This window comes from Zonotrichia albicollis, chromosome 15 (assembly GCF_047830755.1).
Source record: "Zonotrichia albicollis isolate bZonAlb1 chromosome 15, bZonAlb1.hap1, whole genome shotgun sequence".
NCBI lineage: Eukaryota > Metazoa > Chordata > Aves > Passeriformes > Passerellidae > Zonotrichia > Zonotrichia albicollis.
In genome coordinates, this window is record NC_133833.1 from 13790488 (window position 1) to 13815704 (window position 25217).

Consider the following 25217-nt stretch of genomic DNA (forward strand, 5'->3'; position numbering starts at 1 on the left):
GCCAGGGGCACCCGAGTGCTGCGCTGGTCCGTGCGCTGCCAGCACCGGCACCGCACGGCCGTGTCCTCCAGGGCATAGCCCCGACCTGCCCCCCGCCACCCGCGCTGTGCCCTCGGTGCTTCAGTGCTGCTGGCGGCTGTCCCCGGCCCCGGCCCGGTGCTCCGGTCCCGCGGAGCCCCCGAGCCCCAAGGCTGGCACTGTCCCGGGCCCCAAGGCTGGCACTGTCCCGGGCCCACAGCCCTGTGCCCGGCCACGGGGCGCTCGGGGGCGCGCAGCCCCCGGGGCCCGGGACCGGAGGGTGGCCGTGGGAGCCCCGGAGGGCGTGGCCGTGGGTGTCCCCGGGGGGCGTGGCCGTGGGTGTCCCCGGGGGGCGTGGCCGTGGGTGTCCCCGGGGGCGTGGCCGTGGGTGTTCCCGGGGGCGTGGCCGCGGGTGGTGACATGCGGTGGGTGTGCCCGGGGGCGGTGCCGGGGCGGGGGCGGTGCCGCCGCGGGACTCTCGGGGCGGCCGCCGGCGGAGCAGGAAATGGAGGCGTGAGCGGGTGGAGCGGCCGGGGCTCCGCGCCCAGCGCTGACCGCGGGCTCGCCGCCGCCGCCGCCCTCCCGCACCGCACCGCCCCGGCCCGCCCCCGCCGCGGGGCCGGCATGTGAGGCTGCCTGGCGGCGGCGCCTCCCTGTGCGGCTGGGCCGGCGCGGCCCCCGCACCGCTGCGCGCCGCCCGCGGGAGGGGAGCCCCGGCGCGGCCCCCGGAGCGCAGCGCGGCGGTGCATGGGGCGGCGGTGCGGACCATGCCGCGAAAGGAGCTGCCGCTGCCCGAGGGCTGGGAGGAGGCGCGGGACTACGATGGGAAGGTGTATTACATCGACCACGGCAGCCGCACCACCAGCTGGGTCGACCCCCGCGACAGGTGGGCGGCGGCGGGCGGGGAGCCGCGGTGTGCGCGCTGAGCCCGGCCGCTCCCTGCTGCCGTGCCCCGGCTGGCGGGGCAGGGCGGGACGGCGGCGGCGTTACCTGCGGGCCTGGCCGGGCAGTGGCGCCTGGCAGCGGAGGGATGGAGGGGGCTCCGCGAGTTGTGTTGCTGTGTTCGGGGCTCCCCTTGGGCGGCCCCGGCCGTGCTGCGGAGCCGCAGCGCACGCTGCGCTCGGCGCGGCCATGCGGCCCTGGCGGGCTGGGGGAGCCGCGGTGGCTCGGAGCGGTGCCGAGGGACAGGCTGGGCTCGCAGGGCTGTGGCGGGCCCTGTCCTGCATCGTGGCCCACCTCTGCGGGCAGCTACGTGGCCTTACCGAGCTTGGCCATCGCAGAGGTCACGGACTTCTGGGTGTGTCTCTGATCGTCCCTTCTTTGCCGCCTTCTTCCCTGCGGTATCCCCCTGCTCGTGCTTGCTCTGAGTAGCGCTCACTTAGAAAAGTAAGATAAACAGAAAGCAGGGTGCTGCTGCTCAATACCGGGGTCATTTCCAAGCAACACTCTGTGCTAGCTTGTTGTGGTTCCACGCTTGAGGCAATCACGGTGAGCCAGAGCACGGGAGCTTGGACGTGCAGCAAGCTCAACTACTGGATCACCACTGAAATTAGAAGTTTTTAACTTTCTCGTTTAATGCCTTGTTAGCTGAAGTTCTCAGAAACAGGAAATCAAAAATCCATCCTAGTGAATTTCCTAGTTGGAAATTCCAGCAATCTGAAGTATGCAGTTTGTTGTTGATCAGTTTCACACACTTCCCCGTCTGACAGTGAGCGTTTTCCTTGTTGTGGGGCAGAAAGGGCGATTTCTGAATCCGTGTTCCTTTCTTCCCCTTGCTCCGGCCATCAATTCAAGGGCCTTCCATTCTTGGTGGGATGTCAGGACTTTGCCTTGGCTCCGTTTACTTAGATGGGTTTTTTCTTACGCGTGGAAGTGAATGATTGTCCAGTTTTACAAGATTTCAAGGAGTGTTCTGCATTCCAGGAATAATCCTTGTGTGTACTGTACACAAATGTAACCTGCTGCCAGCCAGGGCCTTGGAACACGTCTTGGGGTTCAGTTTTAGGAATGTGGTGGAGAGGGGCCAGTAACAGAGTTGTTCCAAGGTGTTTCTTTAACCTTCATAAAAGTCGATGGAAGCTTAAATTAGAAATGCTTTCCTGGCATCCTTATTCTGTTCAAAGGATGAAGATGAGTGAGAAATCTAATAGGCCTAATGCAGGCTTATAAAAATTCCTGTGTGCCCTTGGCTGGTGATTCAAGAATTACAGAAATGACTAAATGGGTGCCTTATTTAGCCGTGTGTACTGAGCTGTCGCAGAATCATTACCTGCTCACCACTGTTAGAGGAGAATAATCAAAAACATTCTGATAACTCTTATCACATGACACTTGTTGTGCACATAGAAATACACCTGAATACACGTGGCCCTGACGAGCTTTGTGTCTGAGTCATCTTCCAGTAGTGCTACCAAGGAAACTGCCCCTGAAATCACAAGGTTTTGAACAGTCTGCTGGTCCTCAGTAGAAATACTATGTGACACAACATTTACCCATCATCTGGTGGACCCTGAGCTTGTATAAGCTGAAATTTTCCTCTGCCATACAGGAAAGAAGTTTCTCTGCCAAGTAATTACCACTGCCTGTGAAACCCAGTTGATGGGGGATTTCTCATCAGCTCAGGTCATAAGGCGCCTGTTCCCTGCAGGGGAGTGAACTTGGATTTACACACTGAGCATTGAATTTTATCACTTTAAAATAAAGTTTAAATGATTGAAAGGTTAGCCTTTTACAAGTCATATTTAAAATTGCTGCAACTGAGACGTGTGTTTGTGAATTTGCTACAGTGCTCTGTGTGCTCTGCTCACACATTCTGTCTGTGACCCAGCAAAAAGCAACAGATAGGGGGTAACACGGCTGTGGAAATGCAACTTTGAGGAATGTGGAGGAAGGTGTGTGTGTTAGGGCTCACTCTGAACCCAGTGTCAGTGGGGACCTTTGTAATCCTGATCGGCGAGTAGCAACTGGTAGCGAAAGATAGAACACAGGTTTTCAAACCTTCCCTAAATCTTTCATTCTGGCTTAATTTAGTGGAAATAAACATGAGCAAGGATACCACCTAGCTTCAGGGCATGGACAATCCCACTGTTTAGTGCCAGCAGGTTTGCAGTCCTGCTGAGGTTGGTTTAACAGGCTGCCAGGGAAGCAGAGCTGGCTGTGGGCACACGGAGTCTGCAGCAGGGATGGGGAGCAGAGAGTGAAAGGTGGGACCTCAGCTGGGCCTGGGCTGTGAAATCAGAAGCTTTCCAGTTCTTGTTTAGCCCATGGCTCCAGTTCTGCTGATGGGCTGTTGGGCTTTGCCAGGAGGAGAATCCTGGCACCTGGTGGCACCTCAGTGTCCTGTAGAGGTGACCCCAGTGATGCTCAGCTGCATGTCAGAGCACTTGTACCTTGCACCTTTGAAGGCTCAGGGCAGTCCTGAGAAACCTGTGGATGTTGGAACGTTTTGGGAAATCATCTAAGATTAAATAATCGGAAGAATTTTGTGATTTAACTGTTGCTGTCCCTGTGGTGTGATGTAACAGACAGGAATCAAAGTACTTTGCATTACAGGAATTTCAGGTTAAAGAGCTCTAAGGCAATTCTTCTGAGCAGGTGGGGGGAAAACCAAAACCCTGCTGTGTTTTCCCTTTTGTTAGAGGAAGCTCATATAGCTGCCTTTTTTGGTAGATCTGTTGGAAATGAAATAATTCAGGCATTGAATACAGTGTGACAGGAGATCAAACCTTATTGAGCTGGAGGAGAAAATTTGTCATTCCTGGTTTTAAACCTAAGCATGACCTTTCAGTCTGCACCAGTACATTCCAGTTGGTAAAGCATGCCAGAGAGCTGTCTCAGTTGCTTTAACCCAGAGTGCATCTGCCCTGGGAGCTGCTGTGCTGGTGGCCAAACAGAAAATGCCAGGGGTGTCTCAAAACTTCAGCACCAGCTGCTGCCTGTTCTTAGGCATCAGCATGAGCAGCACTTGAACCACAGAGTGCCCTGAGTGACATTTCAGCTTTCACCAGAAGTGAGGATTAGAGATGGGAATCTGTTCCAGTGCTGTGCTGTCCTTGGGCTCTTACACCCTCCTTCAGACTGTCTTGTAAGAGGATAAATTTTTTAACTTTTCCTTGCCTTTCAACACAGAAGCTTCAGGATGCACTGAAAATTTGGCCATGCCTGATAATCCATCCCACTCTTGAATACTTGTTGTACTCTCCTACTGACCTGGTGGTGTAAGCAGGTTTTTCTGGGTTATTTTAAATGGAGCTGACTGAACTTCTCATTTCACTTCAATCACTGGACTCCTGCTGAGAATAAAAGCTATTGAAATAGGAGCAATTGTAGTTTAAATTTGGTGAAATAACTAAACAGCATCAGATATTTTGGGAGGCAGCAGTGCCTTAGTTGATGGCCCTTCATTTTTTGAAGGCTTTTGTTGCTGTAAAAGGTTGGGAGATGTTCATTAAGTCAAAGCCCAGATTCTTCATTTGCTACCTGAATTCCCTTCCTACTCCACATGGAGGTTATTCTAGTATGAACCTCCAAATCAGAGTTTTGGTGAAGAGATTTACCAAGGTTGAGAGCCAGTGCATGTGGTGTCTAAGATCTTGACTATTTTAAATATTAGGGTTGCCTATTTACTCAGGAAAATTCAGCTTTGCTGAGCCTGAGGATTTTAGTGGAGAAAAGCCAGGCATATAATATGGAGAGCACCATCATCTAGCCATGCCCTTCTAGGCTTTATGAGAAGTGCTGCAGAGTATTGTCTCCTCTGCATTATTCTGATCTTTAAGCTTTTCATCCCCAGTCTGCTCTGCACACTTGGTCTGCAAACTGCCTTTATTAAAGATTTAGAAATGTGAGCGTTGTGCTGAAAATTCCTATGTAACTGCCTCCTCCTTGGATTACTTGCTTAAATGTGGAATAACTTTAATGACTGGAATAAAGCTGCTCTAGCTAACTTAAGTGTGAGAATCCTTCAAAATAAGAGGGCTGGAAAAAGGGAGGGCAATGAAAGGCAGCAGGAACAAAAGGCGTTGTGCTCTTCTGTAGATGAAAATCAGTAAGCATAAGGAGATGAGAGAAAAATTGTCCAAAATAGAAAAACCAGAGGAGAGAAATGCTCTTTGATCAGTGCCAGTGGCATAGGTCATGCAGCTGAAGGCTGCTAGTTTGATGCCTCTTGTTGCCTTTGTGTGCTGATATCTAGCTAAGCACCCTGTCATATATATGTGAATCTGCTGCTTTCTCCTGTTTGCATTCCCCAGAATAGCTGACAGCTTTGTAAGGAACAGGAGCTTAGTGTGTGCCCATAGAAACTGCTGATGACCATCTTCCACGAAGGAAAATGCAGAAGGGAGTGACAAAAATGCAGTCTTCAAAGTCATCCAAATGCCACCTCTCAGAACAGGTGTCCTAATGTGCAGGATTTGTGCTCTTCTCACTTTTGCCATAATGATTGGTTTAAGTAGGTACTAATACATGAGGAAACAAGGATAGCAAGTAAGATTATTGTGACACTTGAAGCTATTTTAATTTATTAATATCACTCCTGTCCTTCCAAGATGAGTTAGCTCAGGATGCACCTGTAGATTGGAAAAGTGGGTTGGAGCTGAAATCCATCACACTGCTTCAGTTATAGAAAATCAGACTTTAATATTTTAGATTGATATTTTTTTTTCTCCTGGACTTTCCAGACAAGCCTGGATGTTTTGAAGACTGCAGGGGCTGTGTGCATCCTGAGTTGTGTAAGCTCACCTCACACTGGGGAGGGAACTGAAAACAACAGGTGTGATGCTTTTAACAAGGGCATCACTGCTAAAGGTGTGGTATGCACACGTGTGTGGAGACAGAGGATGTTGGCAGTGACTTTAGAATGATAAAAAGCATTATTTTATCTTGCTTCCCTATGGAACATGGAAAAAAAAAGAAATGTGAGGCTTTGTTCAGCTCAGCAGTTTTTTAATGAATCTTGGGGAATTCTGAGTCTTAAAGGATCAGAAATGCTTTTGAAGAAATCTCCATACATCACATTGTTTAGAAATATGTAGGTTGAGCTTCATCTTCTGCTCTGGCAAGGTCATCTTGCTCACAAGTTCACTCCTTTAATTTTGCCTCAAAAAAACTGACAGCGTGTGAAGTTAGACTGACTGGAAACTTATTTGGCAACGGAATCAACAATTCCATCCCTATGTAGGTCATATATTTTCATATCAGCATAGCTATCTTGATCTCCATCCAGTGGAATGGCAGGAAATTGGCTAGTAAATTCCAGAAGATGTGGGAATGACAGGTGGCTGCAGTGTTGGGCATATGGGGCAGCTGCTTGCTGCTGTTGTTTTTTGGGGCAGCTTAAACTGCTGTTTCTGCCAGGGTGAAATTCTGTATCCGTGCAGGGAGTGAGGTCTGGAAGGTGGTCTGGCTGAAAAATGTCATTTTGCTATCTGGGTTCATTTACACAAACAGTGGATCCAGGCTGTGTGTGCTTGTGCAGAGCTGGGCTGAGCTGGGAGGAGTGGGAGTGGGGCTGGCTCTGGTGGCAACCCAGGAATGCTGCTGAGGGTGCACTTGTGAAACTGTCCCCAGGCACCTGAGCTGGCCAGGCTCTCTGCCAGCCCAGCTGAGCAGGTGTTCCCAGGTGCTTAGCTCTGCCCCATGACTTCTGCTTAAGTGTTACAGGAAGAATGGATTCGCTTGTCAGAGCCCATGTGAAACCAGCAATGAGGCAGAGCATCTCCTAAAGATGTTCTTCACAGGGCAGCTTCATAGCTAGCACAGATAGAGGAAGATGAGTTTGCAGCAAAATTTTCCATGTCTGAATTTGATTTAGATTTCTCTAGACTGTGCCAGAAAATTTATTGGAAGATTTGTCCAAAGGAGTTTAATGAAATCACTTGTATGTAAAGAAGTGATGTTTGCTAGGTGTTTCAGGGGGGTCCTGTCACTGACCCACCACTCGAGCTTTTGGGACTGGCTCTAATCTCAGTTGCTGGAGAAGTCTATTGGGAAATGACTGCTGCTGTGTGCTCCTGGAGGTGGCTGCAGGCTGCCAAGGCTGTCCTTGCTCTGTGCTCAGCATTCCCAGCAGCGCTCCTGCTGCAGGGACACCGCTGAGCTCCCCTGTGACAGCAGGGACACGTCCTGGGCTGGCCTTGGCTCTCACTGCTGTCCTGGGGGACACCTTCAAGCCTTTTTCAGAGACAGGGAGAAACCATACAGCTGGCTTGGGCAAGCCTTGCTGGTCTCCCTGTGCCAAGGCTGGCTGAACCTGGTGGCCTTGAGTGCTGCACCAGCAGGGCAAGAGTGTTAGCTGGAATAATTAATCAATAAAGAGGGGTGGCAGCAGCTTGGCAAAGTCAGCTGGAGGTGTGTAGACTGGTGCTACTGCATGCACCTGTAGGAGAGCTATGCAGATTGACCACTTCCTTGGAGAGAAATACTTTTCATGCTGGCTGCTTGCCATTTGTGAGACCTGTTTAGTAAGGTTACGTGCTTTGCTTGTGGTAATGAGGACTTGGCTTTATTTGAGCAGTTTAAGCTCAGTTCTTGTTCACAGAGCCTAAGGTTACTGTTCCCTCCTCCCTTTAAAGCTACATGCATAGATAATTGGCTGAACAAACAGTGGGCAAACTGCTCCCTGCAGAAAAATAACTGCTTTTCACTGCCACTCATTCAGTGAAGTGGCATCTGGAAGACTCTCCAGATAGTCACAGGAGGTTTGGTGTGTAACAGGAAGATGCAAAGAAGCCAAATCCTACAGCTGTCAGTGTTCTCTGTATTTTTCATGCTCTTGGAAGGATTCTCCTGGCTTGGTTTGTTCTCAGTTTGTGCTGATACCTACGGCTTCCACCCCAGCCATGATGTTCTGCAGCATAAGTACCCAACACATTTAAAAAACAGATGAATTGCTTTCTCAATCTCATGGAGGTGCTGTAGGGATTAATTAGTTCTGACAAAGTGCTTTCTGGCTGAGATGTCAAACTGACGTTTCAGGACTAATGGTATTGTTTAGTGAAACTGTTTGGTTCTCCTCAAATGCCTAATTACTATTTTAGAAGAATGTACTCTGTGGAGGGAAGCTTTATTGATTTAAAGCACGCAATAAACAGGATTGCTTTCAAGAGGCAGCCATTCATATCTGCTCTGTGCAGAGTTGAGATGCAAGGTGGTCACACAGCTACTTTGAACCAAAGTGTAAGCGAAGCTATTGCTTAAATGACCCTGCAGCAGCTTGCAGATTTCTCATATGTGACTTTCAACTGCCTTAATAGCCTTGTACTGAGAGCAAGGGCAGTCCCCTGCCAAGCACAGGGCTCTCTGCTATTTCATCCTTCACAGCCCTGCCCCACAGGGAGGATGGCCTGCAGAGGAACAGCAGTGGCTAAAATAACCTTCTGGACCCTTCAGGCAGCGCAGGAAAATGTAGGTAACCCCCGAAGTGCTGTGTGAAACCGTGCTGTGGATTATTTAGTGGTTAGTTTTGCTTTGAATGCCATGACCTAGCTGAACCTCTGCAGCCACTAGAAGACATGCTGGTGGCACACTGCACAGGCTGTCCCCTTGGCCATCAGGTGCCTACATCCCATGGGACATCCTCCAGGGGCTCAGGCAGATTGGCACCATGGCTTGACAGCAGAAACCTGTCACACCACAGCACCTGGGTGAAGAGGAGGAGACATCTCCTGACATCCTCATCCTGGACACTGGCACCATTGTTGGACTGTTTGAAACATTGAGTATATATTTGAGCTGCTTATGCAAATTATCTCAAAGGGGATTTGGGTGGGGATGATAATGGAAAGTATTTGGCTGTCATGTGTGATGCAGCTCTTAGAATTATCCAGCTTGTTTCCTGGGAGCTATCTCAGGCTGATGGCCTGTCTTGGGTGGTGCTGGGTATTTTTAGAAAAAATAGTAAGACTGATGTAAATTCTGATGACCTGTACTGTATCTAATTCCAGGTGAGCTTTTAATATTGAATTGTTTTTTAATAAATATTCTTAGCATGAATAACATTTGGTATTGTAGAGTTTTTGGTGTGGTTCAACTTGAAATTAAATAATTACTTTGAACAGGCTTTTTTGTTGGGGTATGGATGTGGTGATGCTCAGGTGTGTTTGATTAGTGGTGTGTTAACTCTGCAGAGAATAAGGAGGTTAAACTCTCCCATTCAGTGTATTATTCAACATTTCTCAACATCTGGTCTCTCTCCACTTCAGCTGTCAGTTGACCCACTTGTTGAGATTTTGCTGAAATTCCTTGAAGTCATCTCCACATCCAGCTAACCTAAACAGCTTGTCAGCCAGCAAGGCAGTAAGCCAGGTTTGATATTTGTCTTTTCTTATGTCACACCACAAGGTTTAATCATCAGAGTTAGCACAAGTTATTGCCTTGATGGGACTGTTGAATTCTAGTATGGACAAATACATAAAAGGCTGTTTAACAGTTCTCAAAAAGTTTTCCAGTATTCTAGACATGGACAGATTTGTCTGGCAAAGAAATCAGTGAGTGTTACTCTCTCTTATTTTAATCTGTATGTGGAGGGAAGGGAAATGTCATGGCTTCTGCCATGTCCCATGGTTTTCTGTGGCACTAAAGATGTCTTAGACTTCTTAACTTTTCCATGTTTTGCTTTTGGATGTGAAAACTCAGCTGAGTTGGTCTGTAATTCTGAGTAAAGGTATATCTATTACTATACTAACTAATTAGTCATTGAGTGCTGTGTGGCAGCCATGGTGAGTTTCTCATACAACTGGTTTACTGATAATTCAGTTTGGAATGCATCTGCCATCATCTGCCTGATGCTAATGAAAGCATAACCTGCATGTGAATACTTTCTTAAAGCAGATACTCTCTTGTATTCCTTGGGCAGTACTCCTCACTTCCTTTTTAAGATTTCTTTTCAGGAGAAGATTGTATGGATGGAAGGGGAGAGGTGCATGGCAGGAGCCTGGTGTGGTCATTTGCAAAAGGGTTGCATGGATAAAAATCTTAGTTTGCAAAGATTTGCAACTGAACTGGTCACACATAGTCTTCCACTCAGGCTTGTTTTCCCACATCTTTTGTAAATGCCACTCTTATCCCTAAAGCAAATGTTCTGTGTTGAATTTTCTCATCTTTATTCTCTATTTGTCCAGTAGTCTGTAGCTAATAGCCCAGAGTGTTTCCTGGTTTGTGTTCTCTCTGTTTCCCAGGTGCAGGCTCCTGCAGTTTTGGGTGGTACCTCTGACAAGTTGTGCTGCATCTTCAGTAGCTTGGCTGGGCTGGGGTCTCTTCCAGTGCAGTCACTGGGGTTTGCCTCAGGTGCTGTGGTGGTTCTTTTTCCTGTCAGGAAAAGATCTCTGGATGGATGGAGGACACCTGAGTGCAGCTGAGCATGCTGCAGTTCACAGCCAGGTTTAGACCTGGGAGGATTTGTTCTTGTGTCAGATCCTGTCCCACGGTGTCTCTGTGGCAGCAAGGTGGGCCTGGAGGCTGCTCTGGGTTTCTGACCAGAGAAGGTGGCACCAGATCCTTGAGAGAAGGTGCAGTTAGCCCCTGGTGTTGAGGTTTTGCTGTGTGTGGTAACAAGGATGAGAACAGCCCAAGGGGTATTCACACCTGTAAACCTTCTGCTTGGAAATCTGCTGTGGCACTCGCTTCTGATGGAGTGTGGCATGTTGTAAGTGTTCTTTTGCAGTCAGGTTTACTGAGCAGAATTGCAGTGAAATAACCAAAGTTTGATAATTTTAACAACTCCATTTAAAGACTTTATTGTTTGAATTGCTTGTCTGGAGTAGTTGGGCAGTTGTGTGGCAGCAACTCTGAATAACAGTACTGCCTCTTGGCTGTCTTTTTTGAAGACAGGCTGGAATGCTGCTTTGGTCCAGCTGCTTCGTGGCCAGCCTAGATCCTGTTCAGAGGTGTAGGGAATAATGAGGTTATGTCAGTATGAATTAGGGGTTTCACAGCAATAATTTTATTATTTATGTTGCATTCTCAATATTTATGGAGGGTTTACTCCCCCTAGCTAGTGGCTTTGCAGTCAAAGGCAAGCTGTTGACCTGTCATTTTATACTTCTATGTTCCCAGCTCTCTGCACTACTTTTTCCAGTGATTGTTGCTTCAGCTTTTTCTCTCCCAAGCCATATAACACTACTGCTTATTTCCCTTATGGCCATGTTTGCAGGGTCTTTAAAGCTTTTCATAAGTAAGCACTTTGCCTGATGGGAGAAGAAGGTTTGTGGAGTTAAAAAAAAAAAAAAAGGGCAAGAAATACGCTGTAGGTAATAGATTCCAAAAATGCAAATTTGTTTAAGCAACTTCTTAAAAAGGAGGGAGGGAGGAAGGAATTGAAGATTAAAACCTGTGTTTATATACATGTAGAAGCTGGAGGCAAAGCAATCCATTCATAAATATACAATAGGATTTATGTCATGGTGAGAAGTGCTACATGCATATTCATGTGTAATTTGCAAATCCTTTGGTGATTAAATACTTTACTCCAAACTCAAGAACTAAATAACCTTCTTGTTGAAATGAGATGTCCAAAGGCTCTAATGCTGCTCCAGTGGAGGGGAAAGGCTGGGTGGTGTAATAGATCTGATACTTTAATTTTGACTCTATTAAAAGATTTTTGGTGTGCTTTGGGCATTATTTTATTAGTATAATCAGGAAGTTTTGAACAAAGCATGAAGCAGAGAATTGCAAGGAATATTGTAAAGCCTGTCATGCTAAGAAAAGCAAATAGGCTTAGGAACTTGTTAGGATGTTTTTCTCAACTGATTTTAATGTCAAATACCTTTATCTAAACTTTCATATCCCACAGGTAAGCACAGAGTTGAACTAGTAACAGCTTGAAGGGCAGCTGTCTTAAAGTAGCTTTGTGCAAGTGGAAGTGAATTGCCTTTAAAGAATGTAGCCTGAGTTCTTCACTAGGAGATGGATATGAATGCACTGTTACCAATGCTTTAGGTTTTCAAAAGTCTTTTAAGTACTGTAGGTGAAGTGCATCCTTTCTAACAGCATGAGCAGGGAATAGTGCTGCTGTGGAGTAACTGTTTCCTGCAGCTGGTGGTGTTGCATGGAGCTGGTGAGTGCCCAGTGACAGTGCTGCGTTCCTGGGCAGGGTGTGGTGATGCAACTGGTTAATCCTGCATGGTACTGGGAAATGGGACAGCAAGTGCCAGGCATCCTGCTGGGAAACAGCTCAGCCTGTGCTTCCAACATCGGTGATAAGGTGGGGCTGGGCCTTGTGGTGTGATTCTGTGCCTTGGCCTTCCCTTCCTCGGGATCCTGTCGCAGCTGGGAGTGGCAGCCACCACACTGTGTCCCCTGCACAGCACCAGCTGCTCTGCTGTGCAGCACAGTGGTGACCCTGTGGCACTGGGCTGCTGCTGGTGTGGGTGTTTATGTATTGCTATGGACAATCACTAACAAACCACAGCTCTTCTCACTTCCTAAAACTGCACCTGGTCAGTTCCATCTAGGTAAATTCCCTGTATACCCTTTGGGAAGGCTGTGGTTTATTCTTGTATCTGGACCACCACAAAGAGTTTTTTTTACTGTTCTCTCCTGGTGTTCCTGATAGCTCACTTTGGAATTGCTCCTTTTCCAGCTTATTTTGGAATTGCTCCTTTTTGTAGCTTTATGAGCTCTTTATCCTTTGTGCATTGTTTTGTGTCGGGAGAATATAAAGTACATTGATGCTGGATGGAAGAAGCCAGCAGAGTTCTTGTGTTCTTTCTTCACCACTGAGGTTAGTCCCTCTTTGAAAGTTGTGTTGTCTGATTTAGTTTTCCTGCTCCTGTTCTGTAACAGCTCACCTGTGGGATGCTTTGATTGAGCTGAACAAGAAGACAGAGCAGTGCACTCAACTCGCTAAGGACTATAAACGCATTTTTCTGGCTGGCACAGGTGTAGCAAATTGCCCTTTTAGTCCTGTTTACTTGTTTTTCTCATTCAGTCACAGGTAGGTTCTGCTCCTTGGGCATCAGAGAAGAGCCCTGGATCCCCTGCTGCTGTCTTGTGCTGTGATCAGGGGGCATGTGGCACAGACACTGTCCCTCCCATGTCTGGGGGCTCTGCTGTACAAAGCTGTGCTTCAGCTGATTTGAAATATTGTTTCCAGGTAACTGTGAAAAGCTGCTGCTTTTACAATGAGCACTGAGAATTTGTATCATCTGCCATGTCAGAGCTGCAGTGTGTCTGAGCTGGTGGCTGGTCACACACGGGTGTGAAGATGCAGCACTGAGTCCTTGAAGAATATGAATTGGTGTAGTTCTGTAAGAGGCACAGAATTGAGCTAAACAAACCCAGCTCTCCTTAAGCTGAGTCCTGAGTTGGTGACTTCTTGGCTTTGTAGGGTGGGCACTTCACCCATCAAGCAGGTCAGATGCACACAGGGGTGTGTGAGCTGTGGTGTTTCTGATTACTGTCACCAGATGTATGAGCTGGTTTTATCCCAGTATTTTTTATTAAATGTTGATGAGAAAAGCTAGAAGAGGTACAGTTATTAACAAATCCCACATTTTAGAGTGCTATACAGGGAGAGGCTGGATGGGAGGTGAATTTGATATCTCCCCTGTTTTACTAATGATAAGTGTTTGCCTCTGGATTGACCTCAGAAGGGTGTAGTGAACCATTTCTCACAGTATTGTAACTACTTGCAATTTTGCTGGTGGAAGAAGTAAAAATCTTTGCCCTAGGGGCTGTTTCTGGCTGTGGGCCTGAGCAGAAGTCCCAGTGGCAGGGCTGGAGCAGGCTGAGCAGCCACTGAGCCATCCTGCTGTGGGAGGTGGCCATTCCTTCAGCCCAGGTGCCCATCTGGCTCCTCACTGGTTTTGCTGGCATGCAGAAAACTGCTCCCTCTGTTTTTGGGCACAGTTTCTGCTGCTGCAGTAAGCTGGAGCAGCCCAAGGACTGTCTGGCAGCAGTGACAAGTCGAGGTGGGAGTGACCTTCCTGCCAAGCATGGTTCCCCTGGAAGTCACAGCTCACTCCTGAGCTGCTGTCAGTGCAGTTGTGCTTGCCTGGCACCACGGGTGGTGACAGTGGGTTCAGCCAGGCAGCTGTGTCACTTGCAGTTTGTCTTTCAAAGCAGACAGCTTAAATATCAGATTGATGCTTCCTCAGCGCTGCGCTGCGGGCTGTAATTCCATCTGCTGCGACAAGGTGACACCTGAAAAGGTATGTGCTGCTTCCTGCATGTCCTCCCTCCCATGTACCTTCTGCATGCACAACTGCAGGCACCACTTCACCTGCTTGTTGGCCTTCCTCTCCATGTAGTTGCCTGGGAGTCTAGAAAAACACTCAGTATTTTCTCTGAAGTGCTGCTGGAATTTCAGTGTCATATTTTCATTCATCCTGACCACTGCAGTTTCTGCAGTATCACCACTCTTTGTCTTCACTGCTTTGGAGCAGTAGAATCATCTGTTTATGCCATTGATTTGGCAATTATTACAAGGACATTGAACAAAGGACATTATTAAAGGAGTGTTCAAACACCTCTGCCCAAAGGGCTGTGTTTTTAATAGTTCTGCAGATTCATCACTGATTTTGGAACTTGATAGCAGGTTGGCTCTCTGGATCAGTCTGTAGATTAGATTAAAGTTACTAGACAAGGGCAGCAGGAGTACTTTGTCCATCAGAGAATTTCATCTTGATCTTTGCAGGTGAGCTGAACTGTGGATAATGATTTATTTAGTTGAGCTGATGGGAGTAAGTTAATATGCATGTTGTGAATTCTGCATTGGTGCTGTAGATCAGCATTTGGGTAAAAATGATTAAAAAGGGTAGCAGTAAAAATACTGAAAAAAAAAATGCTGGCATGGGAGTTGCATTTCATTCAGATGCTGCTGGTGAAGTAGTAGTGAGTTAAGCAGCAAATTTCAAACCTGTAAGCTCTCAGGTTTGCTTAACAGCAGGTGTACAGCACTGTAAGGCACAGTGTCAGATCCATTAAACACAGCTTTGACGTAAGGATGGAAATGAATAGCTGAGATATTTTAGGTAATTGCCTTGAGCAACAGTGATGGTTGTATTGGAGCAGCTTCAGTGAGTTATAAACAAGCTTCAGCTGAGGCCAGATCGAGCAACTGATGATTTGCAGAGTGTCTGGTGTGGTTTGCCTGGAGAGCAGCACGCATGGTGTGTGCAGGCTGTGCTCCTGAATTCCTCCTTTTCTGTGCCCACTGAGGAGTGGGTGTTCAGATAACACTTTCACCTCCCCGGCTGCTTTAGTTTTACCTCAAGTGTCTTGCAACAAATACTGGTTTAGACTGAGGGAGACTGACTCATTCAGCTGCTTCTTATCCCTTGGCATATATAAAGGCTGCAAAACCTGATAGTGATGGAGAAAAAGTGTTACTGAGGGATCTTGGCAAGAAATACTACTCTACACTGTCTGGGAAAAAAAACCCAAACCCAGCTTTTTCCTTTTTTTTTTAATTGGGATGGAAGAAGAGAAAGCACAACTGAGGTAAGCTGGACAGGAATGTCTTTCTGACTGTCATCTATAAAAAATTTGGATTATCCATAGAGAAGACTGGCTTTGAGGTAGCTTGTTTTTCAGAACCTTGCTTTCTAAATTCAGGGGAAGGTAGTAGTGACCTGGGGTATTCCGGGCCTCACAAGAAAATCTCAGGAGTGAAATGTCTTGTGCCTTAAAGCACCTGCAGATCCTGCAGCTTGTTTGCTAGGCTGCTTTACAAGGAGGACTTATTTTTGTGAGGAGAGCATAGGTGTAGCTCACTATCTTCTTTTCCTGACTACATCCCCTGAAAACTGAGAGAAAGAAAATACCTTGTTACAGATCAGTAGGAGCTGGGGCTTGATATGGCACAATACAAAAAAATGTGATTTTCTACTGTGCCAGGTTTGAGTGGCCACTACTAGATTTTAAGAGCTTATTTTGACCAACTTGTATTTTCCAAGACAAAGCTGAAACTCTTACAGATTTATGCCTTCTGCTGCTTTCCTCAACTTGCAGGGAAGAAAAACATGTGAAAATGGAGGTGGTTTGGCTTGACTTGTTGCAAAACTCCAAATATTCTGTGCGTTCTGCACCAAATGCTTAAAATCCTGTTTTGGAGTTCACACTAAATAATAGGCAATTAAAAATGGAAAATCCAGTGCCAAATACATCCTTTTGAAAGTATAGCATAAGCTGAAGGTATGTGATTGCTTAGGATAGGGCTGTCCATAGGATGTAGCCATGCCATATGCATGAAGCCAGCTGGAGTGGTTAGAGCATGTCATGTCAAATATTTAGAGATTTGGGAAACTGAATTGAAATCCTCAGCAGAAGAAATTCAGGAATTGCCAGAAACATAATATAATCTATGGAAAACATAGCTGTTGCTCTCAGTTTTTAAAGCCCCTGGATGGTTTGGCCATGTGCAGCATGGAGGGGAGCCCTGGTCTGAGCCACAGACCTGGGGCTGCTGGGGTGCTCTGAGGAGAGCCTTGCTGAGCAAAACTTGGTACCAGTGAATGAACTGGTGATGGCTGAAGGGAGCAGACATCCCTGGTGTGCTGCAGCATGCTCTGTCTGGCAAACACCTAGCACAGGGCTCTCCATCTGGCGCGGGCTGGGCCCTGGAGGAGCGGCTGCTGCCATAGGAACCGCGATCCCCTTCTGCCGGGATGAGCCCGGGACGGCCCCGCTCTGGGCTCCATGTCGAGCTCTTTGTCCTCACACCCCATCACCCGCCCTGCTGCCGTGTCCTCCCCAACACCCCTCCTAACAGCTTCAGGATATAGCTCTAACATTGTGCTGCAGCCTGCTGCCAGGTGCTCAGAGTGATAAAAGGGGAGTAAGGATTTTAGCCCTCTTTGGGGAAGGGATATGTGCAACCGAGGGTCACAGCAGCCAGTCTGAGCCTGAGCCTCGCAGGGCTCAGCTTTGTATTCAGATGCGCTGGCCTGCGAGCTGCAGACATTCCAGATACTTGTGTTCGTTTTGGCTGTATCCAGGCACGCACTCACAAAGAGCAAGATGCGTGCAGTGAAGTATAAATCCCGTCCTCTAATGACTCAAAGCACTGTTGTGTGCTCATACATGCTTAACAGATTGTATAATTAGCTGGCTTTGTAAGCTGGCAGCATGTATGACTCTCCAGTAGCCCCCTAAAAACTCTGTGTGGTGCAGGGAGTGTATGCAGGTCCTTAAGCTGCTTGTATCCACGCAGCGATGGCTGCTGGGCACAAGAGAGGGGCTGTGTGCCCTGTGCCCACAGAAAGGCTTCCCAGGCCCGGTGCCACCACCTCTGCCTGTCCCTGAGCTGCCAGCAGCTCTTTTCCCCTTGTTTGCTGCTGCTGGGCTGGTTTGCTGGCTGCTCTGGGGACAGGGCTGTCCCCAAGGCGGTCCCCAGGCCGTGCCCTTGAAGGCAGGCTCGGCAGATGGTGCGGCCGAGCGCCTCAGTGTGCGCAGCCTGCGCTACCACGGAGCCCGTCAGGGTGGATGAGGATCAGCCCAGGCTGGAGCCCGGCTTTATTTGCAGTGTTTAATGGAGGAGTGTTACTCGCTGAGGTGGCGAGGCTCGCTGCAGAGCTCACCCGGCCCTGCAGCACAGGCACACAGGCGTTGCGGAGCACGGCGGTGCCGGCAGGGCAGGGCTGCCTGCTCGGAGGAACGCGACAGGTTGTGCCGGTGTCCGGGAGCAGCACCGGGGCCCAGGGCTGCGTGCTTGGGATTTCATTGGAGCCGGGGAGGAGCCGGCAGCAGGGGAGCGAGCATGACCTTGAAAATCCTTATCGAGATGAAAAGGTGCAGTGAGGGAGCGAATTCCCCGCGCACAGCGCCCGGCCGGCCGGGCTGGCAGCGAGCGCTGCGGCCTCGGCGCCGGGAGATGCCTTCCCACAGCCCGGCTGTACCCCCGGGGCTCAGCCTGTGTGAATCCAGGGGATCGCTTCTGCTTTGACTGTTTCCATGCATTTATAAGTAATAATGAGCCTGAAGGCAGTAGCAAAGCGAGCTGTGGCAGCTGGAGAAGATGGGCCACTTGAGATGAGCAGGTTTAATTATGATTCCGTGGCAGGTGGAGCTCATCTGTGAGTTTGGTGCTCAGAAATTGTGTGAGCAGCCAGACAGCTCATCCCAACCAGCAAGGGGGGTTGTGGTTCTCCCCATAAAACCCCCACATTTATGCGCTTCTGTTCCTGACACTCCTCTGTCCCTGGCACACTGTGGGCTGCTGGGTGCCCCTAACCCAGCTGGGGATGCCCTGGTCAGCAGGGTCTGGGGGCTGCTCTGCTCTGTTCCTGAACAGAAACAGTTCCTGGGAAGACTTGGAGAGCTGCTGGTCTAAAAAGAGGAGCAAGGAAAAGCTGCATAAAGATGCTTTTTACAGGAGCAACAAACCCTTAGCCTGGCTCAGTTGCTGATGTCTTTGTGCTGTGGATCCATCACGTACTAGCACATGCCCTTGTACTGTCACATGCTAATTCAGGTTAAATAACTGCATCTCCTAGAAATTGATCCTTTTCTAAGATGCTTTTTGGGTGCTTCTAATCCCGAAGCATGTCCCAGGAAAGTGACACTGTACAGATAAAGCAACCCTTGCTGTGTAAAAAAGTAATCAACACTTGCTACTATGAATATGTGCTGTGAAATGAAAAATGCTGCATTCCTGAAGAAATCTAAGTATTGTTACAGCTTGAGTGTAGCACTTCTGTTGCTGAGGCTGCACTGCAGCTTGGAAGCAGATACTTAAAATTCATTGGTTTGTGGTGCTTTTTTTCCCTCTTGACAAGGATAGAATAAAACCTGTCTTTCTCCATGGCTATAGGAACATAACCTTGTGGGGTTTTTGTTGGAGGAATTCAGGCATTTACTGATGTCTTCGATAATTCCTTTCTAAATGCTTTAGCTTAGAGCATTTGCATAAAATGTTCTCTCACTTAACAAGTTCAGCTTTTTTCAGTTTTAGAGGATCTAGGAATTTGGATGTGCTCTAATGACCTTGGGACATTTGTTTTTAGGTCCTGTGGAATGGGGTGGCCTCAGCCCAAGGGAGGCTGGAACTCACCCAAGGGAGGTGGAACTTGCCCCTGCTGATGGGGAAAGTCCCGTTGCTGTAGCACATGAGGACTTGTTTCCCTGTTGCATAGCTGAATTAACTTGCTGAGGAGTGACATGAGTGGCCATGCCACCAGCTCTGGTGCTCCTGTGGAATCAGCACTTGGTTGTGTTGAGTGGCAGAGTTGTCAGCGTTGATACAGGCTGTATCCAGTGGGATTGCAGAGGATGTGCTGCATGTCCAGAGCCTGCTTCTGAACAAAGCACAGGGTGGTGTGAACATGCTTTTTCAGTCAAAGCTGGTGGCATTGCTGCCCAGCTCCTTCATTGCTCTGAGCTTCCTGCCATGCCTTCAGCTTTTGTTTAAGCTGCTGTGATACTTAAAACAAATCTGGCATCTCTGGCCTTTTTCTTTGGGGTTATGTAGCTGGTAAAGCTGGAATGAAATGCACCCTGTTAGTTGGGATTCATCTCTTCATTTTGCAGTGTGGAGCAGCCAGGATGGTGGTAGTGACATTGGGTCTCTGCTGTCAGACAAGCCAGGAGCTTGACTGAGGTACATACCCACTGCATAGGTATGGGGAAAATGGGAGTACAGAGACAGCAAAAAGATACAAACAATCTGTGGGTTTAACCACCTTCACCAGGGTATACTGGAAAGAGGAAGATTGTTCCTTTGGAAGGAAGGAGGTTCCCGTGCTCTTGGTCATAAACTAAAGTAAAAGAGTAGCTAAATATTAATAATGAGACTATGTAAGGTGTGTCTCTGGCACATACCTGGAGCATGAAGTGTGAGCAGCAGTGATAAAGTGATATGTATGCTGAGTCTCTGCCTAGTGGAAAGAAATGCTGTCTGATTTGAACTGAGGAATAACTGAAAAACCAAATCCTCAGCTGGCTTGTCCCAAATGTGAGCTGGCAGAAGGACTGTTAAGTGGGCTTTAAACCACCCAAGATAGATGGGAAAGGGGAATGCAAGAGAGCAAGTGGCATTATAACTTCCACGTTAACACCAATTTGATCTGTTGGCAAAATATATTCATAGTGGATCATTAAAAATAAGCGATGTTTGTGAGAGTAAATCAATCAAACTCACTTGGTGATGCAAATCTCACTTTTGCTGTCCTCAGATGCGTGAGCAGCCTTCAATAGTTGTTGATTTGTATCGACTCCCTTGCAATGTGTGAAGTACTGAGCTATGTTTAGTGCTTTGTACAGTTCTGCCTATAAACACAGTTTGGCATGATTTTTTTTGCGGCTTAACTACATGGTAAATCAAGGCTTTGTTACTTTGGATGAAAAAGATACTAAACCTATTAATTTTATACTCTTACCTTCTAACTCTACATCTCCTAAAGCTTTACTCTCAGAAGGTTGTTCTGGAAATTCATTCTTACTCTGACATTCCTGTTCATTTTTATACAGTATGGCTTTTCAGGATCTGAGAACACATTGCCTCAACACTTAGAGCAACAGCAGTAGATTGTAAAGCTCACATTGTGAATTCCAAGTGCTGCATTCATGAGCTGAGGGCTGTGCAACCTGTGCTTTGGATGAGAAGTGAGTTGCCATGCTTTCAATTCCACAGGCTGTCCTCAGTGCTAACTCACAAGGCTGAGTCTGCTGAAGTAGTTTTGGTTTGCCACTCTTGAAGGAATGGCAGGGACTGCAGTCTGCAGGGCTGTGCTTATGCTCGGGTGAGTGTTCTGTATCTGGAATTCACAGCTGCTTTGCAAGCAGAAGGATTTTTCTTCTTCTGTGTTCTCCACTGCTCTGACATCATCTCAACCAGTCATCTACTCTGATCCTTGCAGGCAGCCAGAAATACTCCTGTCCATTCCTGGTACTGAATTACTCCTGCCCATACCTGGTACTGAAATACTCCTGTCCATACCTGATACTGAAATACTCCTGTCCATTCCTGGTACTGAATTACTCCTGCTCATACCTGGTACTGAAATACTCCTGTCCGTACCTGGTACTGAAATACTCCTGCTCATACCTGGTACTGAAATACTCCTGTCCGTACCTGGTACTGAAATACTCCTGTCCATTCCTGGTACTGAATTACTCCTGCTCATACCTGGTACTGAAATACTCCTGCCCGTACCTGGTACTGAATTACTCCTGTCCATACCTGGTACTGAAATACTCCTGCCCGTACCTGGTACTGAATTACTCCTGTCCATACCGGTTCCTGCTGAGTTTACAATGGCATTGAAGGGGCCCCTATGGGTGCCCATTAGGGGTTCTTGTGGCTTGGTAGTTCGTGTAGCAGGGTTCTGCTCTATCTGGCCAGATTTCCAGGGTGGCAGGCTGAAGTCAGATCAGAGCCATGCAGTGATGTTTTCAGACACTGCAGAAGAGCTCAGTACCTGCAGCTGATGTGACTCAGAGCAAGGAGCAGAAGATGCTCTGGTGAGGCCCTGCTGCTTGCCTGGACTGTGTTCTGCAAGGGATGCAGACCAGAGAGCCTGCCAATGTTGCTGTTGGACACTGGGACCATCAGATAGCTCTATACCTCAGTCAGAACATTTAAAATGAAAGTAGCAAGCAGGCAGCCCTGCCAAAGCTGCTGTATGGATGAGCAGTTAGCCCAGTGCTAGCAGGAGGTGAACCAGGGAGCAGCCTGCCAACCACGTGCATGTAAAACAAACTCCTGGGCTTCCCTTGTCCTTCCTAAATAGGGTTTCATACTAGCAATGCTTGTTTTCTACACTGGGGAGATTAGATGAGTCCAGTGAGACCACCCTGGGGTTGTCTATCTTCCCACTTCAAATGCCATGCGAGTAAAGGGCACAGGAGCTGACAAGAGGCAGCTGTTGCAGGAGGCATTTGCTGTTCACAGATGCTGGGGAGAAGTGCAGCACCATGCTTTTCTTCTGAAAGAATTGAAGTTTGTAATCACTGTACATGAAGTGTAAATTCAGTGTCTGAAGCCCAGTTGTCCCAAATCGCTTGCCCATCACTCCTGCCTGGATGGTGAGCCCAGTGCTCCCTGCACGGCACGTGTTCCTGAATGCTGAGGTAGGGCAATTATTCCATACTTGCCTCCTTGCTGAGATCTCAAATATTTGTCTTTTTCTGACAGTAGCTATTGGTTCCCTGCTCTAGGAGCTGTACTGTGGGGGGAGTTTGTCCTATACACCTCCTTATCTCGAGGCATCCTGCCAATATAAACTGCTGCCACCCACACTAGGCAGCCTTTCAGGGAAGCAGGAATGCAGGCTGTAGGAGCAGAGACAGAGCCTTCCAGTTCATAATCTCCCAAATATGTCAGAGAACTAGTCTGACTACTCTGGATGCTTGGGAGGCAATTTACCCCATAAATTGAACGACCAGTCCCCTTATTCAAGAACAGTTGAGCTTCCAAGTGAAGAGAAAGCTGACTTAGTTTTAATCTGCTCAGGCTGTGCTTGTGGCAAGGCTGCTTTTCATCCTAGAAGAACTGAAAGCAAACTTAAAAGCCAGTGTCAGCTATTTAAAATTAAAGATGTTTGAATTACTTGCATGGTTAAATTCCAACTCCTGCATGCTTTTAATTCAGTGGTGTTGTACTCATCGAGTGTGGTGATGTTCTCATCAAGTTGTACCTTACACTTATATATCTTTTCTGCTTAATTGGTTCAGGAAAGCATGCAGGATATAGAGGCTGGCAGGCAAGTTAATGTTGTGAGAAGCCTCATCTCCCATTTCTTGACTTTTTAACCTTGAACTATCCCAGGAATTTTTGCATTTGAGTGATTAAGAAGGTATGACTGACCTCCTGCTTGCAGAACCGGTTTGTTAATCGCTGGGAATGATCTAAAATCTGCAAGTGGTTTTTGATAGCCTTCTCCTTGCAAATAACTTCGTTGTTCTTTGCTTCCAGAGGTAAATGATCTGCACTGAAGAGCCATACACAGCAAACAGACTGTCAGTGTGTGCAGAGCAGGGCTTGTAAACATGCAGGCCTTTGCAGAAGTGGATAGAACGAGCAAGCAGCTGACTGTGCTGGTGCTCTGGGCATACTTTTTGTGCCTGGTGGGGTAATAAACAATGTATTATATAGATTAACGCTTCTGTGAATCTGTTTGACTAATAAAAATGTATAAATGCATTTGTGTTCAGAATACCTGAAATACAGCCTGGTGCCTGACTTTCAGGTGTCTTTGGTGTCTCCTGATCTCTTTTGTGGAGAATCTCCTTAGGCAGTACGTGACTATTTTCTGTATAAAAGAAGAATTCAAGTGTTACCTGCACATGTGAAAGCAGTAGAGGGTCTAACTGGCAAATTACACACAACTCAAGATCACCTTAACGAGGTATGGAAGTTACCCTCATGGCCTGGCCAGAAAACATCACTGAGTTCTTGAGTGTCACTAAAAATGTATAAAATTAGGATAGCTTGGAAAATAAGCTCTGAGGATAGATGCTGGACTTGCTTATTCTAGAGGTGGCCCAGTGCATGAAGCATCAGGGGCCAGGAGGAAATACAAGGGGAAGGAGGTCTTCAGGAGGCTGAGAAGATGCTCAATAACCACGGCAATGAAAGAACCACTTCTGAAAAGCAAACAGCTCTGCAGTTTGACTTGCTTGAGGAGATGTGTGGTTTATTTCAAGCCATTTCTCTTGGTAATATTTATGTTGTAGTTTAAGCAAATTTGTTTGGTTTACACTAAAAGCTTCAAATATGGGTTTTTTTTTTCTCAGAGACCCCATTTTACTGTAAGAGTGTAATTCTGTTCCCAGTTAATTCCAGGACCACACACTGGCAGTCACTGAAATGACAAATGCTTGAGGTGACCAGAAGTTTAAGGTGACTGGGCCTTTGTGTACATTTTGGCATAATGTCTCCCTTCCAAACTTTGAAATGTTGTGTTTGATCTCTCTCAACTAAACTCTGCTTGGAGTGTAGTTAGGAAGCTTCTGAAGTCTTAAAAGTTATCACTTTTTAAAAGCTTCTCCTGGCAAGCACATTGGTGTTCATGGTCCCTCTGCTAATGGTGGTCTTGAATTGGGCCTTTCTGCTCCTGTGGGTGTAGAGGTGTCCTCCTCCAGCTCCCCTGCAGTTGGTGAAGTTTTGGTGCCACTGAGGTGCCACTTGGCCTGGAGCTGCCTGCTGTGTCCCTGCTGAGGATGCTGTTGGGGATGAAGTGTTCCCATTGCCTGTTTCCTAAACTGCTGTTGGAGTGGGAATCCAAGGGACCATTGGTGCACAGGTGTGTGGAGATGGGGTGAGAAAAGCTTTGCCAGCAAGATCATAAAACATTCACTGCCACACCTGCAGCCTCCAAAGGCAATCCTCCCTGCAGTGAGAAGATGCTCCCAGGGAAAATAGTTACTATAGAGACGAATGGCCCTGGTGTGTTTGAGGGCTGGATCACCAAGTTGAGTAATAAATGTGTAGGTGTCTATTTTTAAAAGCTTTTGTGAGGAGGAGATTGCAGACAAATTTTCTAGGACTACAGCAAAGTGATAGGTTTTTCTGTGCTGAAGTTTAAAAATAATCATCGTCTGTCTTGAGAATGAGATGACCTCATTAAAAACAAAGAAGCTTGTATGTCATCCTGTGGAGCCTCCTGGCAGTGATTCTTGCAGCAGCCTTCTGAGTTCCAGCAGCAGCTCTGCTGGAAGTTTGAGTTCCTCAAAACTCTGTGTGCACAGCAAGCCCAGTGTCACAGCTGGAACTGGTGAGGTGCCTTTAGCTCATCCTGGTCTGTGTAGCACATCCTGGCACATAATGAGCAGTGGTTTTATTCAAACAAGAAATGAGGCTATGCTGTGTAAAAAATAAATAACTAAATAGAAGCCATTGAAAATAAAACCTGACTGCAAAGCTTCTCCTGCAAAATGCTGGGTTGAAAAGCTGTTTGGTTTTGTAAGAGAAATGGTATGAGTGGAAGTATCTGCCACCACTCATCATTGTCTCCTCTGGCTTGGCTTCTTGCCCAAGGGCTTGTCTGCCTCGCACCTGCTGTGTACCTGTGCATGCAGGAGGGAAGGGGAGAGCTCAGCACGGCTGGCAGGGTGTGTGTCAGGGGCTGGTGGCTCAGGCTGTGGCTGTAGAGGAGCTGACAGGAGGATCCTGAGTGATCCAGGTGCTGCCTTTGTTGCTGCTGCAGTGGGCGAGCAAAGTGCAGGAAATCCCCTGCGCTGTCCTCTCACCGTGGAGTCATGAAGGATTTCATCCCGGGCCATGTGATCTGTGCTGAACTGATTACAGTAAGGCTCTCCTG

The 25217-nt window shown here is 47.6% G+C and overlaps 1 protein-coding gene across 3 annotated transcripts in view; it reads left to right on the forward strand.

The window, feature by feature from the left end:
- The first annotated feature begins 769 nt into the window (after window positions 1-769).
- Window positions 770-25217, forward strand: part of WWC1 (WW and C2 domain containing 1) — a 66487-nt gene continuing 42039 nt past the window's right edge. Inside the window, exon 1 of one of the 3 annotated variants that reach the window (XM_074551903.1) lies at window positions 770-904. In XM_074551903.1, the coding sequence (XP_074408004.1) occupies window positions 786-904 (119 nt within the window). In that variant the 5' untranslated portion in view covers window positions 770-785. Of the gene's footprint in view, window positions 905-14012; window positions 14169-15418; window positions 15460-25217 lie in introns of those variants that run through there. The other 2 variants (XM_074551905.1, XM_074551904.1) reach the window with 2 other exon arrangements.